Raw genomic sequence first — 20,371 nt, 5'->3', positions numbered from 1 at the left:
CTACTCACGAAGAAGTGCCATGGAAAGGATGTAGAGCCATAGCACCGTCTTTTTCTGCTACCGGCATACACGGGAAAAGCAGCAAAAGAAAGAAATCCTGGGCCTACTTAAGGTGAAAGGAATATAATATGGAAGGAACTAGGTTGCAGGAGAAACATAAAATGGCGGGGAAGTGAACGTCAAGACAGACAACAAATAATGCCGGGTCGTATGGTCAGTGGCTTCGGGAGATTTCGTAACATATCTTCCTTAGCGATTTATTCTGCCCACTGTACAGTCGTGGTCATAAATAATCACCTATCCTCCGGTACCCCATGTCTCAAGCTGGCTCATTTATGCGCGGCAAGTCACAGTGGAGTAAGAGGGGCTGAGAGGGAGGGACCAGAGAGAGAAGGGAAGTTCGGTGGGGGGCCTAGTGATTGTGCGGGGATGGAGTGAGGGAAGGGAGGGAGGGTAGGTAGGGGAGGGAGAATGAATACAAAGTGGTGGTCATATTATGTGTCTATATTCTTTCATTCAGGGCATGCTATAAAGTAGTTATATTCAGTAGATAATGCTGCATTACATCTGGTATACCGGCGTCAGATAACAACCTTTAGATAGGTGCTGATATCAAGGGCTGGCTCGTGAGAGAAATATACTGACGTAACAGAGCAAACAATAGTGCAGAGCCAGATACTTGTGTTTATCCGTATATTTTGACTTCGGACGCAGAATGGAATCTGGAATGTTTGTGTAAGAGACGTCCTCTACCCTTACAAGTACTAAACTTTTGGAACTAAATATCATAATGCAACCTTCGACATGGCTTTGTCCACAGTAAATGTGATCATCCTCTCGGTATACACTCCCTCTTTACAGTCACCACCGTGTCAACTCTTCTATGGTATTTCTATATGAAAAGGCTATTTAAAGTAATTTTGCATAATAGGTATATAAATTTGATGTTTCTGCACGTGGGTAAATATAATAACGATATTTCATAAACTGTTAGAAGGAAAATGAAACAAAATCCTACCCAGACTCCCAAAATACATCTGTGTCAATGTCTACCGACACTGTTCAAGCCAAAGCAACTAAGAAAGCCTTAGTAAGTAGCCAAATGGCCTCCTGCCTCTTAGTAACCTCTTGTTGTCTTCGCGGCTGCGAGGAAACAATGTTGTTGATGGTTTGCTGGTCTCGTCTGAACAGCTCTCGCTCGTCCTTGGTGTGCTGGAGGAGGCGGGCCCGTGTCCTCTCGTTCTCTGGCTCCCACGCGTTGACAATCTGGGCCCAGACAGTCTCGATGGCTCTGCACTAATGTTTGATCTGTCACATCAGTATACTTCTCTCACGAGCCAGCCCTTGTTATCAGCCCGGTCTATCTAAAGCTTGTTATCTGACGCCGGTATACAAGATGCAATGCAGCATTATCTACCGAATATTAACTCCCTTATATCATGCCCTGAATGAAAGAAAATCGACAAATAATGTGACCACCACTTTGCATTCACTCTCCCTCCCCTCCCTCCCCCCCTCCCCTCACTCCACCTTCGCACCATCACTCGTCCCCCTACCCACCTTCCCTTCTCTCTTTGGTCCCTCCCTCTCAGCCATTCTTCCTTCAGTGTGACTTGCCGCGCATAAAGGAGCAGCCTGAGACACGGGGTACCGGAGGATAGGTGATAATTTATGACCACAACTGTACCTCAGTATCCTCGTGTATACTACTGAGGTGGAGGGTGAAGGAAGGAGGGGGAGGCCAAGGATGAAATGAAGGGATGGAGTGTATATGAGAGAGGGACGTGTGCGTTGAGAGGAGGACAGTCAGATGGTAAAGGTTAGGGCGACGTGGAGGCGATTTTTTTGCGGCCACGCCTTACGGGATTAAAACGACTGACAATAGAAAGGCAGATGAATGTAATGAAAACAACGTCACTGTTAAGGGGATAAAGTAACGTGCAAGACAATACTGTGGTGCAGAATGTAAAATAAATACTCATGAGGAGATGCCACTTTTAGGACACTAAATACCTATCATCATGAGCTTGCGGTAATTTGCGGGAAGGAGACAATTACACAGACACACACACATAGACACACACACACACACAGACACATACAGAGACACACAGACACAGACACACACACACACACACACACACACACACACACACACACACACACACACACACACACACACACACACACACACACACACACACACACACATACACACAAGTTTGACCTTTCCCTGGTAGAGACAGCTACCGCCGTTGTCACTGCTCCCACTCTCAACTTTTGGTATCGTTCTTTCGCTAACTTTTCGTCCCCTTGTTGCTTATTCCAGGTAACCCAGTTTCAGAAAAAGACAGTGTTACGGGTCTACATCCTTTCCACATTTCCTTTTGGCCAGCGCCATATTCCACTGTAAATCTTACGTAACTACTCAGCATTCAAGATGTAGATGGCACTTGTAGGCCAAGTTAGAGTATAAAGATTAAATTAATGCCATAATTATGTCTCACCCGTACTTTAGTTTGGATACTATACTCTTTTCACTCTAACTTAGCCTAAGTTTGCAATTTCTCCGTCTTGGGTGCTGAGTTATAGTACTCGTAATAGACTGACATGGAATATGTTGCCAGTCGCAAAGGAATGCTATGAAATAGATATGGAGCTGTAGCATTATCTTTTTCTGCCACTAAGCCAGGCGAAATAAGCTACAAAAGGACGAAAATTTGGGCCAAGTAAAAATGCATGCACTGTAATGACATATACACCCACCTACTGTATAGTCGTGTTGCAGCCTTTCTTCTTAAACTTTTTCGCCGTACGATGGTCTTGCTTCAGTATTAGGTTGGAGCCAGAGAGTAATAATGCTGCCACCAACTCATGATTGGTACAACTCTCTTATTCAGTTTCATGTAATGCCAAATTATTTTTTTTTCCAGCTGAAAGAGAACCCTAGGGGCTTAAGAGTAGGGATGAGCCGATAGTATCGGTATCGGCAGTATCGGCATTATTTTGTAGTATCGGTATCGGTATCGGCAAGGTAAAAATATGTCCAATACTCCGATACATTTCTGGTTTATTATGTGATTCAGACACTCATGTTTCATGACACTGATAAACAGATTGTTATAGTATTATATATTACATTATAATTACATGTATGATGTAACATTATCATAGATTAATATTATATGTCGATTACTATATTGCTCCTGCATTAATTAACAACACTCACGTTACCGGCATCAAATAAATAAAAAAAGAAAAGAAAATCAAGATAAAAATAGTAACGGTATCGGTATCAGTACCGGCAAAGTATCGGCCATTTGTTAGTATCGGAGTATCGGTATCGGTATCGGCTGAAAAGTGGGTATCGGTATCGGCCAACATCTTGGTATCGGCACATCTCTACTTAAGAGAGTAGCTCTACTCTTTTTACCGTAACGTGGTCTAAAATTGACTTACATCTCATGTGCCTTCTATGTTATGCCACTAAGGTACGTGACATATGTATGCTGCAAAAGGACGACAGGTGGGCCAAGTTAAGGTGAAAAGAATATAACAAGATTGCTAACACTCACAAGGGAATGTAAGATTGTCTCCACTAAGATATGGTATACTGACATACACCTGTGCAAATTACCATGATGATAAATCAGCACACAAGGCATAAGATCTCAAAAATTGCTTGTTAGTTGGCATGACGTTTGATCCCATAAGTCATATTAAAAGGCTCAAATAAAACAAAAAATGAAGATGGTGTCTGTGACAAGTCTGAGGCAAATTGATGAAGAAAGAAAGGAATGGAGCCAGGTTGAAAAATCGCTTGGAAGTAATGGGAACACGGAGAAAATATAGCAGCTCATCAAAATAATATGGACAAAAGTCAAATACTCCCCTAAAATACGACATGGAATTACCGATATATGAGTATGTCCAAGCTCCTTATTGTCCCTTCCTTCTTGCCTCTTTCCCAAGCCCCTTATTACATATTTCCCAAGCCCATTATTACTCATTTCTCAAGCCTCTTTTTTTTTTTTTTTTTTTTTTTCATTCACAAGCCCCTTATGGCCTCTTTCCCAAGCGCCTTCTTGCCCCATTCCCAAGACTTTTATTGATCCTTTCTTCTCTTACTGCCCCTTTCCCTGTTTCCTTATTGCCCCTTTCTCAAGCTTCTTATTTCCCCTTCTCAAGCCTCTTACTGCCCCTTTCCCTAGCACCTTATTGCCCCTTTCTCTAGCTTCTTATTACCCCTTTCCCTAACCTCTAATTACCCATTTCCCAGTCCCCACATTACCCCTTTCCATCTGTTCACGTGGTAGCACTAAGAAAACCAGGAGGCTCATCTGTTGGGTAATGCAAACGTCCCCCAACTACTTCCCTATCCAAGCAAAGAAGGATGGTGAGCTGTAGGAGGAAGCTAAGCTCAGGCCATAATCCACCAGGTTCAAGTTTCAAATGAACTTGGGGTTGCATTACTACCACTACTACTACTATTACTACTACTACTACTACCACCACCTAAATCGACCTCCATCCAGACTGGAATATGTTGTGAAAAACATATGGTATAATTTCAAAATACAGACTCCAATCACGACAACGACTGTGGTAGACAGCTACCCTTATTCATTTACTGCTATTACTACTACTATCTTTTGATGTATTTCTCATTTTGTTCTTGCTATTTCCAGGCGACTGAATTCAGATTAAGATGGCAACAGCAGCAGCATTCTAGTAGCGACGATGAAGATGATGAATAAAATAATGTACTAAGAATGAAATTATACACATGTCACCGGATTGAAAGGATTAACAGAGGATTATAAAGGCCTAGGTGTGACATATCTCGTCCTACACCTAATCCCTCTATATGACTAGAGCCGTATCGTTACAGTTCCGCCAAAGCGTAGTATGTATGTCACCCTCACACTCCAACTTCTCTCCCCTGCATCCGACACCTTCCCACCCATATCCCCTGTTTCTTTCAACTCCCCTCTCCCTACCTTTGCCTTTCCCTTCTCCACATCCTTCCCCTGCCCCTTTCACACCCCCACTCCCTTCCCCTGACCTCCTTCACACCCCCACTCCCTTCCCCTGCCTCCTTCATACCCCCACTCCCTTCCCCTGAGCCCCTTCACACCCCCACTCCCTTCCCCTGCCTCCTTCATACCCCCACTCCCTTCCCTACCGTTCTTCAACTCCCACTCCCAACGTCGGCCTTCACCAATTTCCCACCCCTAACCCCATGTCCCCTTTCAACTCCCCACCCCTGCCCCAGCTCCGTTTTAACTTCCCCCAATCCCTTCATCTGCTCCTCTTCAACTCCCACTCCCTACCCATTCCGCTTTCACCTCATTACCCTTACCCCTTTTCAGCTATCGGTCTCCTACCCATTATCCGCCTTCAGCCCCCCACTTTTCCCCCTCCTACTCTCCAGCTCTCCATCCCCCTCCCCTCTACCTCTTCACCCCTACCCCCCTTCACCCCCTCCTCACTCCCCGACCCCCCCTTTTTTTACACACAGGTGCTAGTCGGTCCTCTCCATCTCAGTACAGTTATATCGTTGTTGTGAAGTGGTTGGGTTTGGACGTGCCTGGGTCTGGCGAGGTGAGACTATACTGTTATTTACACGTTTACCGGTAGTGCCTTATTTTTGCACCCGTGAATGCGAAACGAGGACGGGTGTTATGGTTAAATCGATTGCGTGTGTGTGTGTGTGTGTGTGTGTGTGTGTGTGGGTGGGTGGGTGGGTGGGTGGGTGTGTGTGTGTGTGCCTGAACACAGTTTTGATCCGAATGTTCCCAACTCCGTAGAAAGATTGGCGGTCAGCTGAGGAGTTATTTTTTAAAACATTAAATTAAATGTCTAGTTCACAGGACAAGGTCGAAATTTGACTTAATTATCTCAGCTTAAACAACATCATCAAATTAAGATAAAATTTGGTGGAAGGAGTGAGGTTGACTTGATTTTTCATAAACAATGGGTTGAAGACTGAGGTCGCATGGGAAGGTCAGCTTAAAATTTGTTTTTCCGATTCACATAAAACTTTATTGAAGGGATCAGATGCCTGCAGGGATAAATGAATGCGATTTTGGGAACAGACAGGCAAAGGTCAAGGTCAGAGAGAAAGGTTAAAATTCAGGGTCACATGGCAAAGTCATCTTAGTCCCTTAACCCTTCTATCAAAGTTGGTGGAAGGGTTAAGGGTCAGGTAAGATTGAAATAAGTGGATTTTATGAGCAATCGGTTGAAGGTCAAGGCTGCAGGGAAAGGTTAAATATTCGGCCCTCGGACCAATTCGTGGCCGAGGTTTTTGTACTGGATTTTCTTCTTGTCCCTGTATCATATATATATATATATATATATATATATATATATATATATATATATATATATATATATATATATATATATATATATATATATATTTTCGAATGGGAGGGGTTAGTGCAGGAAATCATGTATCTATCGTCTCCAGTTCAGAAAGTCTCTCCTAAGTTGAAGAAAACCGTCTGGTGACAGCGGGAGAGAAATAAACGACATCGTCATGAAGGGGTTAGCTCTTTGAAGCCTTAAATTTGATTTTCTCTGATTAGTAGTAGTAGTAATGCTAGTGGTGGAGGTGGTGGTAGTAGTAGTTGTAGTAGTAATCGTAGTAGTAGTAGTAGTAGTAGTAGTAGCAGTAGTAGTAGTGGTAGCAGTAGTAGTAGTAGTAGTAGTAGTGGTGGTATTATTATTATTATTATTATTATTATTATTATTATTAGTAGTAGTAGTAGTAGTAGTAGTAGTAGTAGTAGTAGCCTCAGGTTCATCTAAAACGTGAACCTGGTGGACTGCTGGCTGATATTACCCTTATCCTGCAGTCCATCTCCATCCACTTTTGGGGGGATTGAGAGAGAATTGAGGGATGTCTGTTAAACCGTGCAGTAGAGCCATTCAGCTATACCGGTGCCACCACGTGAAGGCACCCCTGTTTGCACTCTTAAGCAGGGCAAATCGTCTAACTTCAGCTAGAATGAAGCAGCAACGTGATCCCATTATTTTTCGGACGGTTAATCGAGATATCTTTTAGGCCAGAGTGTGTTCAGCGTGACAGATATCCGTAACCCATCCAGCTCAGTTGGTGGTCAAGTGTAGTCAGATTAGAGGATTAATCTGACTATTAACCAAGGAGACTCATTCCTACCGCATAGCTAAGGCTTACCGAATTTCATGCAACCACTTCTTTATTAAAGTTGTGATGATTGGTCCAGTTCCCTCAGGTGAAAACAAGGTCCATAAGAGATGCTCAAAACTGAATAAAATTGACTCGTTAGTCAAAAGCAAATACAGCAGTGATCTGGGAGACATTGTTTTAAGATGAGGGAGCATCTCTTGGAGCGGCCCGTTCAGTCAGTCACACCCTAGGGTTATTCGGATGTAGGGTTTTCACTTTCGCGGACGCCACCGGCAAGGTCCTGTATAGGTGCTGGAGAGGGACGCCTTCATGTGGTGGCACTGATATAACTAGGTGGCACATCTGACTGGTTATACGAACGTCTCTCAGCTCCCTTTCTGTTCCCTGAAGGGAGGATGGTGGACTGCAGAAAAGGGATAACCTAGCTTGCAGACGACGCGACGGGGTTTACATTCAGATGAACTTGAGGTTACATCATCACCACCACCACCATCACCACCACCAACTGCTACTACTACTACTACTACTTCTACGACTACTACTACTACTACTGCTACTACTACTACTACTGAGTGATTCGCTACTATCGTTCTTTCATCGTAACTTGGTCCATATTTTCGTCCTTTTAGTGTTTACTTCCCCTGACTCGGTGGCAGAAACATACAATTCGGCTGCTCTGTAATCTTTCCAGGGGACTTTTTCGTGACCAGCATCATATTCTGGTCTATTGTTGCAACTGAACAATGAAGATGGAAAAATGGCAATTTTAGGCCAAGTTAGAGCATAAAGAGTATATGTGACTCTCTCCTGCAGAAAAAAATAGTCTGAAAGGAGCAAATACAAACAATGGAACAACGACACCGAGCTGAAAGGGTTCGTGTTGATATGAAGTTAGTCGGTACTGTGATCTCTCTCTCTCTCTCTCTCTCTCTCTCTCTCTCTCCCTCCTTAGGTGGGAAAAGAAGTATGAATGATGGTGGTGGTAATGATGATGTCTGGATGATCTGGTGATGATGAGAAGAGGAGGAAGAGGGTTGCTTGGATGCTGTTGCTGCTACTGGTGATGATAATTTTTCACATGGAAATTTAATCACTCGTAAAGTATTCAAAATCTTTCCAAAAACTTGTGTTCAGAAAAGTTTCGTGGTGATTACAGCGCGTTTGTTTTAGCTCACGAAGAACCATAACGCCTTTCAGTCACGTAAAGTCAGGTATGAGGATAGATCTGACTAGTAACCAAGGAGAATCATTCCTGGCTCATAACCACGACTGATCAGATTTCATGCCACCTACAAGTCTTGAAGTTATGGTAGTGGTTCAGGACTGTCAGGTAAATATAAGCTGAGTAGTAACCAAGGAGACTCATTCTTACCTCAGAACTCACCGAATTTCATGCAACCACGACAAAGAATTCAGGCTGTGGAAGTGGACCAGTTTGTCAAGTGATAGAAGTCGGCTATAATAACCAAGGAGACTCATTCGTGGTCCATAACGAAGGCTCATCTGATTTCATGCACCAGTGACTTAAGATTATTAAAGATGGGGAAGTTGTGCAGGTCCGTCAGGCGATAACAAACCAAGTATAAACACAGGTGGCATATAAGGTGGATGACTGTGATATATTATGCCTGGACGTGTGTGTGAAGGACGGGAAGGAGGTGCGAGACAAAAGTAATCTCTGTAGTACTGATACGTCGTGTTTTAGGTGTCTTCTTTCTAGCCTCTTTCTACTCAACTTGACCTAAATTTGCCATCTCTCCAGCTTGAATGCAGGGCTGTTACGGTAGGTCAGCACAAGAATATGATGCTAGTCACGAAGAAGTGCTACGTAAAGGATGTAGAGCAGAAGTATTATCTCATTCTGATATTGAGTTACGTGAGCTAAGCAGCAAAAGAACGAAAAACTGAGCCAGGTTAAAGAGGATTATACCTGCAGGCAACTTTCCTCAGCTTAGGAAAGTTGTGCTGATGTGGTTACTGAAGGCTGTATTTAACTCTCAGGGATTGAACATTCTCGTCTAAGCGGAATACAATTATCTGGAGAGAGCATGAATAATAATTTTGTATATAGGAGTGTAAATATGTGTATGTATGTGGCTATTAATCTGTCTAGGTATCTATATCTTTGTCTATTTATATATCTGACTATCTATCTATCCGTCTATCCATGGTGTGTATATGAAACGTAGTTGGTGTGAGGGTGTATATCTCTGGAGTGAGAGAGAGAGAGAGAGAGAGAGAGAGAGAGAGAGAGAGAGAGAGAGAGAGAGAGAGAGAGAGAGTGTACATAAACAATCTACACATGCTGGTTGGATGCATTAACAAAAATATATATAATTTTCAAAAGTTTGGAATCATCGTAAACAAATACATAACCAAGAAATTTTGAAAAAGTATTGTGATTTTATGTTCTCAAGTCCATTGTATTGATCTATCTATCTACCTCTTTATCTATCTAAGTATCCATTTATCTTTCTATCTACTAATATTCATTGTAATCATGTCATATCATTGTTGCTATATTTCTTCTTAATTAGCACTGACCGAATAATACCAAAGCATATATAGCGTAAAGAGCGACTAGAAACTCGTGTGCCAGTGTCTTGCGTGTTGCGTAGATAGATGACTATGCTTCCGTGGGAGTGAGTGTGGCTGTGGGAGTAGGAAATGAATAAATGATGCGGGGGTCGATACGGACAACACTAAGCCGCTCCCCAACACACAAAAAATCGCCCGGCAGAGTCAAGAGGAGCGCTATATATGCACAACCCTGTATTTTACCAGCAGTTTTGAGTCACAGGCAAATAAGCTTAACTCATTTAATCCCATTGCTTATTTACGGTTCATTCTTGCAAATACCACACGATGTAGGTCAGGCAGGGAGAGTTTGGGGAAATGAAGAGGTGAAAAACAGTCTTCATTAACCTCTTCACTGATATCGGTCTTAAGTTGGCTAAAATTGCCTCAGGGTGCGAGAGAAAGACAGGAAAATACTGTGTCGCACTGATGGGGTTAAGGAACACTAATAGGAAGCAGGGAACCACACCATTTTTTTATTTTCTTAGTGACAGCTTGGGGTAAATAGGAGTATATACGAATTACGGGTACCAGGAAGCCTTTTAACCCTTAACAAGGATATTCAACGGAGAGAGAGAGAGAGAGAGAGAGAGAGAGAGAGAGAGAGAGAGAGAGAGAGAGAGAGAGAGAGAGAGAGAGAGAGAGAAATTCAAATAAGAGCAAACAACATACATGAGAAAACAGTACAAAAGAGGAAGTCAGGGCAGACCAATGCTTAACACTGGGAAGGTTACAGAAAAGTAATAAACACAACCTACAAAGTACGTCACCCGAAGTCAAGGGGTTATTGATCTTCGTGCAGTGGATGGGATTAACATTAACCAGTGGCGTCATGGTAAATCAAGGCGTTAGTGATCATCGTACAGTCGAAAGATGGACCTCCGACCCTTCTCTTCTAAGTACTTCCCATGATCTCCAGTCTTTCAAACGCAGTGTGTCCACGCATCTCGAAATGAACGGATCTTGAGTTTGGCTCTCTGTTGTATTGTTTTGTTTTTTACTTGAAACAAACTGTTTGTGGGCTCCTGGCCTTTGGTTCCTTCTTCCTTGCATTAAAAAAAAAAAAAAAACTGCATAGTGGAAGTGAGAAACCGCGGAGGAGAAAGGGATGATGACGACGACGACGACGATGATGATGATGATGATGATGAAGGGAACGAAAGAGAAGAGAGAAGTGGGGGATTATGTACTCATTTTACTTCTCTTTGGCCTGAAATTGCCATCTTTCCACCTTGAATGTTGAGTTGTAACAATAGATCAACATTAGAATATGATGCTTGTCACGAAGAAGTGCCAGGAGGATGTAGAGCCGTAGTACTGTCTTTTTCCAACACTGAGCTACGTGAAATAAGCTGCAGAAAGACGAAAATCTGGGTCAAGTTGGAGTGAAAACGGTATAGTAAATCTGTCTTCCTGTGAGGGAGATGGGCCACTGTAATAACTTGAATATTAAGTCGTGATAGCATATACGATTTTCGATACCCCTTAGTTATGATGTAAAGATGAGTCTCCTTGGTTGCTAGTCGAACCGACCCTCTAATGTGGCTATATTTAACTAACAGATGGGCTCAAAGGAGGCCATATGATTTTTCGCAGGTAAAACTAACAGACTATAACTTGAGAAATTCTTTGTATTGTGTACCCAAGGGACCCTAATGCAGTGGAAAGCATGAATTTAACCCCAGCTCTCTCTCTCTCTCTCTCTCTCTCTCTCTCAGTTTAACAGGAAAAGAGTGAATGATGGGATGGAAGACCTTTTTTTTTTTTTTTTTTTTTAATAACAGAACAGAGGAAGGAAAAACAAAATAATAATAAAAAAAAAAATCTTGTAGAAGAATGAGAGGAAATGGTTGAAAGGAAGGAGGAGGAAGAGGACAATGGGAAGTGCAATGGATAGGTTAACGTTTATTATTATAATGATGACGATGATGATGGTGATGTTGATGATGATGATGATTGATGATTATTATTCTAATTCTTATTCCAATTAAAATTATCATTGTTATTATTATTATTGTTGTCATTATTATTATTATTATTATTATTATTATTATTATTATTATTATTATTACTTGTGTTATTATTATTATTATTATTATTATTATTATTATTATTATAATCATTATCATTATTATTGTTATTATAATTAATTTTGTTTTCTTCTTCTTCTTCTTCTTCTTTTAGCTCTTCTTTTTCTTCTTTTTCTTGTTCTTCTTCTTCTTGTTCTACTTCTACTTCTTCTTCTTAATATCATCATTATCATCATCATCATCATCATCATCATCTTTTTATGATCATGATGATGATGATGATGATTATCATTGTCATTATTATGATGATTACTTATTTCTGTTACTATTATTATTATTATTATTATTATCATCATTGTTATTATTATTTGTGGCAGGTTGGGGAGCTCACCATCCACTCACTCGATGTAGCGTTGCTTTGGATGTCTGCACTTTCCTCTCTTCCTTCCTTCCTCTTTTGCCTTTCTTTCCTTCATTCTTTCCTCTTCTTTCTGCCTACGGGTGACTCTACACTGAGTGACAAGCCAAATGGTTTCCTGTACACCTGGAAATCATTTATTACGCTGGGTGGTAACCATATAACCAAAATATGGCGCCTGGTGGTTTAGCCCTCCAGTCGGATTGAGCTTGTGTAGGTTTATATCCAAGGGGTGGTTGGAGTTTAATGCTTACGTAATGCCACTCAGCGATGAGTGAGGCTGGTCACTCTCATCTTAAATGTCAGGACCAACTTGACTAGCCCTGGGGTCCTACGCTCCTCATGGGGCAACATAAGATTGGATGATGGGTGGATGGATGGATTATTATTATTATTATTATCGTTATTATTATTATTATTATTATTATTATTATTATTATTATTATTATTATTATTATTATTATCATCATCATCATCATTATTATTATTATTACCATTCTTATAATTATATTCATACTCCATCGAAGATAGAACAAGAGAAGATCATCAGAGCAGAATGGAAGCAGCATCGAAGGAGAATAAGTCAAGGATAACGAAGGAGACAGCGACGAAGGTAAAGGAGGCGATGGAAGATGATGAAGGGCGTCGAGATAAGTGGAGCAACCAGTGTGAGTTCTTCCTATCATGTCTGGGCTACGCTGTGGGCTTCGGCAACGTGTGGCGATTCCCCTACCTGGCCTACAAGAATGGAGGAGGTGAGAGCACTGGGATGCCATCTTGAACTCTTATTCTTGGAGATTAACGAAGCTCCCTAACACCTCTTCCCTACCGATTTATCTTTGGATCCGGCTGGGAAATATAGCTTTGTATGTTGCTTATGCAGAGTATGGTGACTTAAGAATGATGAAAGATCCCTTACCTTACGGATTTAGTTTGGATGCGGCTGGCTAATTTTGCTTTGCATGTTACTTATGCAGAGTATGGTAATATTAGAATGATTTATGTAACATAGAAGAGGACGGCAATGTGTAATAAGCAAATTAATCGCTTAGGAAGAGGTGTTAGGGAACTTCCATAGTCGACGAGAATTGGTCTGCTTCCCTCTTATTTATTATCCTGTCCACTTTAGCACTTATTCGTGACTATCACTATATTCTTGTGTTAATTTTTTTGTTACAGCTCCGTGAAGAACAAGGGCATACTACGGCTTTACATCCTTTCCATGGCACTTCTTTGTGACTAGCACCATATTAGAGTGTTAATCTCTCGTTATAGTTTAAAGACAGAATAAGACAATACGGCTCTACGCTCTTTCCATGGCACTTCTTCCTGAATAGCACTGTATTGTTGTGTTAATCTCTCGTTACAATTCACTGAAACAAGATAATACTACGGCTCTACACCTTTCCATAGCACTGCTTCGTGGCTAACAGCATATTCCAATGATAATCTCCTGTTACAGCCGATCATTCAAGATGGGGAGACGGCAGCTTCTGGGCAAGTTAAAGTAGACAGAGGACAGCCTTAAAACCTTCCCCTAAAGCATTCTTTGTTTACCAAAATGGCCACGTTGAGGAACTGGGAGGCCTTATTAAACTGTTTTTCTGGCTTTTATTCAATTATTAGTTAACTTTTTTTTTTTTTTTGTTAAAGAACGTGAGGTAAATTACCTTTTCTATTTTTGTTAGTGCTTATGTGGTAGATGGAGGCGCCGACCATCTACCCACTTGATGCAATGCTGCTTTCAGGTGACTCTGCACTGACTGAAAAAACAAATGGTTTCCTATAACGCAGGAAATCATTTACTGCGTTCGGTTAAACCATATAAGCAAGTGGATGTCTGGTGGTTGTGTAAGTTATGGGATTCCAAACGGATAGAGCCCATAAAGATTTATATCAAAGGGTCTTTGGGATTATGTCACTCAGGGGCGAATAAGTCTGGTCATCCTCGCCTTAATTATAAGGATTGAGTAGACTGGGCCCAGGCCTTGATGGGGCAAAACAATGACTGATGGATATATATATATATATATATATATATATATATATATATATATATATATATATATATATATATATATATATATATATATATATATATATATATATAGATAGATAGACAGATAGATAAATAAATAGTTAACAGTTAAATCTTAACTTTATATTCATATTATCAAGTTCTATCTACGTCACTATTAGGACTCAACAAATCGTAACTCATTAATTCTTCTTAGTGCTTTATCTTTTTCTTCTACTGCTTCCCTCTTCTATATTAAATCAACAGCTTCGTTCCCAGCAATACAGTGACCAATATTTTTCTGTTGCTACGATTAGTCGATTTTCTTCAGCCTGAGAGATTTCTCGAATGAAAGGATTAGATATTGCCTTCATAAATCCCACAACAACAAGTCAGTTCACACATAATGGATAAAATTATCAGTGTGGCGACGAAAATAAACTAAAGCAAGAAGGAACAAGAGGGAGCAAGAAGGAGAGTGCAACATCCTCGCCCCATATATTTGTCAAAGATGAAGCGAATGGATTTTAAGAACAATCAGTCAAAGGGATGAACAACTGACAGTACTTGCTGACTTCGATGTTTGGCGCATTGTTCTTAAAATCAAAACACTTCTTTCTTGTGTTACCTTCAACCCTTCCACCGAATTTGGTCGAGATCGGATCAAAACTGTGTGAGTAGCCTTACTCTGTGCCCTTGACCTATTGTTCTAAAAAATCAGGTCAATTTATTCTGCCCAACCCTCAATACTGCCACCGAGTTTGATCTTAATTGGATGAAAACTGAGTTATACTGTTTATTCTCTCTCTCTCTCTCTCTCTCTCTCACACACACACACACACACACACACACACACACACACACACACACACACACACACACACACACACACACACACACACACACACACACACACACACACACACACACACACACACACACACAACACCCAGCACTACCACGCGCCCTTGTTGAAAGGGAGCAGTCACACACTGAAGGAGCAAAATACATAAAAATGCTTACAGATTTATTGATTTCACCGCTAGAGGAGTTTACTTAGCTTACTGTAGTAGTAGTCTTCCGTCTTGTGCAGGTTAAATCTGGTATTCTGCAGTGTACGATAAGCATAAGTTTTTCGTATAATTTTTGACCTTGTGTCTTGAGTGAACCATACTAACTTCAGTTTTGTTACACATCTTCCCCGGTGATTTAACTTACCTGTTACAACACTTATATGTTACTGATGCAACCAAAGTCAGTATTAGAAAGTCTAAGTCTTCATTACCAGTGAGAATATGATCCAGTTTCATGTAAATATAGGTAATGATAAAAGTACGCAGATAGTCTCAGGGTATCTGTTGGTGATATCCGGCTGTGGAGATTTTCATTATATAGAATACTTTCATATGTTCGTCCAACAAGGGAGGACTTAACATCGGCACGAGAAGATCGGAGTGAGTGATAGACAACGTGCTGAATAAATCCACAATGGAAAAATATCCACAAAGCAGAAAGGCGAGATATGGTAGTGCGGCCAGAGACTCTACTGCCAGAATACAGAGTTCAAACATTACTGAGGGAATACTGGAGTGAGCTGGTGATGGCTCTCCTAAGGTGCTCGGAGCGCGGAGTTCAAATTCCCCTCAGCACAAGCTCCACAAGGCAAAGAGGTGCCCCAGAGACCCAAGAGACGATGTCATAAAATGGAGCAAAGACGATGACGGCATTCGACCTTGTTTCCAAGACTCGACAACATCTCTCCTTTCTCTGGACTGGAGGTGAATGATACCGAACAACTTCTCTGCTTCACTTGTGGGCCATAGTTATGAACTCATGTTTCAAAAGCTACAGTGCAGGGAACAGCAGCTCGTCCTGCAGCTCACTTACATTGCATCATAGCGAGATCAGCAGCAATGATGAGGAACCAGACAGAAGAGGAGTATAAATATAGTCCCATGCCAGGACACAGCCTCCTCTTAAAGATACAGTTTTCATCACTAGAGATAGAGCCGTATAGCATGGCCACAGCTGGAGTACTAAGCCAGGGCGGGGTACAGTTGGATGTGACCAAAGGACAGGGAAATCACTCATATATTATCATGTTTCTTCATCCTTAGAGTTAGGTAGATAAACAAACAAAATGGGAAGTGAAAGAGTGTTGTAGAGTTTACGTGAATGTGCTAGAAAGTATAAAAAGTAATCTGAGATGGTTTGGACATACAGAAAGGACGACGAATGAAAAACTGACAAGAATGTAACAGAGGTGGAGGAGGGAGGGGGAGGGGGAGGTAGAGACCGAGGATTTGATGTAGGGATGGGGTGGAGACGTAAGTAAGAGAGGAGGGCGTGACTAGAGAGAGGGCAGCCAGATGGCTGCCCTCTCTCCAGTCACGCAGAGGACAAAGTGACGTGGAGGCAATATGTCTGCGGCCATTTCATACGCGACAAAGGCTCTTGGGAATCAAGAGACAAGCAGACAGAGAGACAGATAAACAGATAGATAGACTGATAGATAGATTGACAGATCCTCAGACCTCAGACACCACCCAACTCATAGCAGTCCACCAGAGAGCAAAGGACAGGATTCACACTTATTTCGATCCAGTGCAGAGTTAGAACTGGACTAATACATTTGTTCTGCATCATCTCAGCGTCAGCCACATTCCAGCTTTTCTAGCATTTTCAGGCACCACCAGTCCTCCTGTGATGCTTTACCACATGAAGCCTGTTGTTTTGGGGGTAGTTTGCTGCTCCCTCATCCAGGACTGGAGTTTCGAAGCAATGAAGCTGTCCCGAGGTCGTATTTATAATGGATCCTAACCCGTCTTGCCGAAAAATAAGTCTCCTGTCATTCCAAATCTCTCTCTCTCTCTCTCTCTCTCTCTCTGTATTTGCTCACACGAAAAATCACGCTTATCTAAATGTCAAGAGTATGATAGCAATATAAGTGAAGCTAAATGTACCGTATATACAGGAATGTTGTAAATAACTTGGGCTTGGGGAGGTTTAAATATACTTCCTCTAGATAATACAAATGCTCGTGGGCCCTTCGGTCCCCTAGCACTTGCTCCTGCGGAGAGCTCTCGCGCTGCTATAGTATATTATAGTTGTAGCTATGGGCAAAAAATTCTACAGAGATTCTATGCCGGGCGCCGGGAGCGGCGTTTTTTGGTCAAAATGTGATCGCTCAGTAAATATAGTAAAAATTTTTTCAATCGTGATGGAACCAAGTTTTTTCACATCAGCGATTTTTTTGCGATTTTTGTGCCAATTTTGGTGCGATTTGAATGTGTAGTTTCGGCTGCCCCAAATACACACACACACACACACACACACACACACACACGCTAGTGCTATAGTACATTAGATTATCTCAAAGTCGAAGATGGCACTCCAGTGAAGACACCTTTGGAAAACATATGCACGTCCACTCACAACCCAGACCATAACCCCAACAACTGTTAAATCCAACACTTATCTTTAGTACTGTTCTTTAAAATATACACACCTTCATTCCTCATCCCTTCATTAGAGCTATGTCACTTTGACTTGGCCCAGATTTTCAGCTTGTTCAATCTTATTTCACGTAGATCGGTGGCAGAAAAAGACAATACTGTGGCTCTACATCCTTTTCATAGCACTTCATGACCAGCATTTTAGCCTTAATCTATTGTTATAACTCAGTATTCAAGATGGATAGATAGCACTTTTAGGCCAAGCTAGAGTAATCGGAGGACAGTATAATAGTTATTGCGCAACACGCAGGGGTCTGGCGAAGGTACGATTGCTAAATGAAACTCAAATTGGTTGGGAAAAAAGTTCAAGGCGAGTTCAGTGTCCTCTTAATACATTCTGATAGCCCTCTTGTCCTTGTGTAATACATACATTAAAGCAATTAGTCAGTCAAATCAATCAATCAGTCACTCAAAACATGGACTCAACTAATCATATCAAGCAAAAGAAGGAATCAATAAATCATATCAATCAGAGAAATGAATCAGTCATACCAGTCAATGAAATCAAGGAATCAATAAATCATATCTATGAATCAAGTCAATTAGTCAAGTCAATTATGAAGTCAATCAAAGCAAGTAAGCAATCAAATCAATCAATTCAAGCCAGCAATCAAATCAAACAATCAATCAAATCAATCAGTCAAAGCAATCTAATCAATCACATATACACATAGTTTGAAAAAATGTGTTACCTCTCGAATGTCATTAAACCCAAAGTCGATCTAAACAAACGTACTTCAATCCCAGTTCCTCAGCTTGCCCATTTTGGTAAACAAGGAATGCATTAGGGGAAGGGTTTAATGCTGTCCTCTGTCCACTTTAACTAGGCTGAAAATTGCCTTCTACCCATCTTGAATGCTCGGCTGTAACAATGGCTACTTAGTTTGGGTGAGACTTCTCAAAATATGGAAGTTAGACATATCCCTCATTAACTCCTTCACTCCTGTATGTTTTCTTCTAACTAGGCCCAAAACTGACCTCTGTTCATCTTCAGTGCTGAGCTGTAGCAGTAGATTAATGCGATCATATGGTGCTAGTCACGAAGAAGTGCTATGAAACGGATGCAGAGGCATAGTACCACATTTTCCTACTGACCTTATAAGCAGCACAGAAAAACAAAAATATGGACAAATTAAGGAAAAAGAGTATAGACATGTACCATAAATTAAACACAGGCATATGGTGCTAGTCACGAAGAAGTGCTATTGAAAGAATGCAAACCTACTGTATAGTATTGTCTTATACAGCAATAAGGACAAAAATATGGGCCATGTTAAGGTAAAAAGACCATTGACATTTACTTCAAGTTAAAAATATCGTTTGTTAAGCCTGTTTCAAGGGATTAAGGGTTAGACTGGAGCGTTATGTGAGGCGGTACTTCAATGACACGGATCTCCTTTTACACGGCCGCCTTCCACTTGTCACCTCCAACGGCATCTGATAACGAGGAAGAAATACACCATACCGCCTTCACTATACCCTTTTCATCTTAACGTGTCCCAGATTTTCACCCTTTTGCAACTTATTTCATGTAGTTCAGTGGCAGACAAAGACATTGCTGTATCTTTCCATCCTTCTTTTAGTATTTTTATAACACTCTTTTCACCTTCATTTGGTCCATCTTTTCGTTCTTTTGCGGCCTATATCAAGAACCTCAGCGGCAGAGAAAGACAGTACTACGGCTCTGCTTCCTTTCCATAGCTCTTCATTATGACGAGCACCATATCTAGTGTCAGTATACTGCCGCAACCCAACATTCAAGATAGTGATAGAAAATTTAGGCCAAGTTAGATTAAAAAGAGTATTGAATGACGTATTTTTGTGGCTGAAGGCAGTATATTAGGTGGCATAGGAGGTTTGAAAGGACCTTCTCCTCAGTGATTTATTTATTATTACTTTTTATTCAAGGAAGAAGCAACCGATGGCTAGGAGCTCGAAAGATTGTCCTTCCAAGAAAAAAAAAACACCAACAACAACAGGGTGCCAAATTCAAAATCTGCTAATTTCTAGATGTTTGGACACATTAGGTTCAAAAGACTGGCGGTTATAGACAGAAAGAAATGCAGACAAAGGAAGAAAGTTTCATAGCTGATCTATTGTATACATGAAGGACTGGGAGTATCAGTTAACTCTAGCATTAGGGAGGTGGACAGAAAAGGGGAGAGAGAGTATGGAGTCAGACGGATGCTACGCGTCCGCCGTAATAAAGAAGGAATGCAAGCAGACATTTCAGAAGAGCAGTGACCTTTGAAGAAGAGACAGAAAAGAGATAAAGGTGCAACACTGCGGCAAAGAGACAGAGATTGAAGGGAGTTCTTTATACTGTTCTTTATATTGCTTCAGCATCGACATTTTTTGCATCAACATCATTCAATAAATACTGAGATGTAATATACAGAATGAACGCTGAAGAAGATGTGTTACAAAATCTTCAAAGTCACTGTGATCACTACCATTAGAATTAACGCCAGCAGACATTCTATTCAGCTTATGAAAGTGTAGTAGTACTGAAGAGATAACTGAGGGCAATATCTAACCCAGTATCATCATAATCATCATTCAGCCACCTTTTCCACTTGTATGTGGGGTGAAGTAGGGTCCAGAAAGCAAGGATAAAGCATGTCCAGTCAATGGGCC

At 41.2% G+C, this 20,371-nt stretch overlaps 1 protein-coding gene across 1 annotated transcript in view; it reads left to right on the top strand.

Annotated features, from left to right (window-relative positions):
* The first annotated feature begins 7,359 nt into the window (after positions 1-7,359).
* The window catches only part of LOC145398018 (sodium- and chloride-dependent glycine transporter 1-like), a 49,735-nt gene continuing 36,723 nt past the window's right edge, over positions 7,360-20,371 (top strand). The window contains exons 1-3 of the mRNA XM_080270983.1: positions 7,360-7,391; positions 11,011-11,108; positions 12,808-12,957. Of these exons, the coding sequence (XP_080127109.1) occupies positions 7,360-7,391; positions 11,011-11,108; positions 12,808-12,957 (280 nt within the window). The remainder of the gene's footprint in view (positions 7,392-11,010; positions 11,109-12,807; positions 12,958-20,371) is intronic.

Source organism: Coenobita brevimanus, chromosome 44 (genome assembly GCF_032717465.1).
Source record: "Coenobita brevimanus isolate Jiangsu-jjx chromosome 44, ASM3271746v2, whole genome shotgun sequence".
NCBI classification, from domain to species: domain Eukaryota; kingdom Metazoa; phylum Arthropoda; class Malacostraca; order Decapoda; family Coenobitidae; genus Coenobita; species Coenobita brevimanus.
Note: the sequence above shows the minus strand (reverse complement) of the source record. Positions and strands in the feature narration are given on the sequence as shown.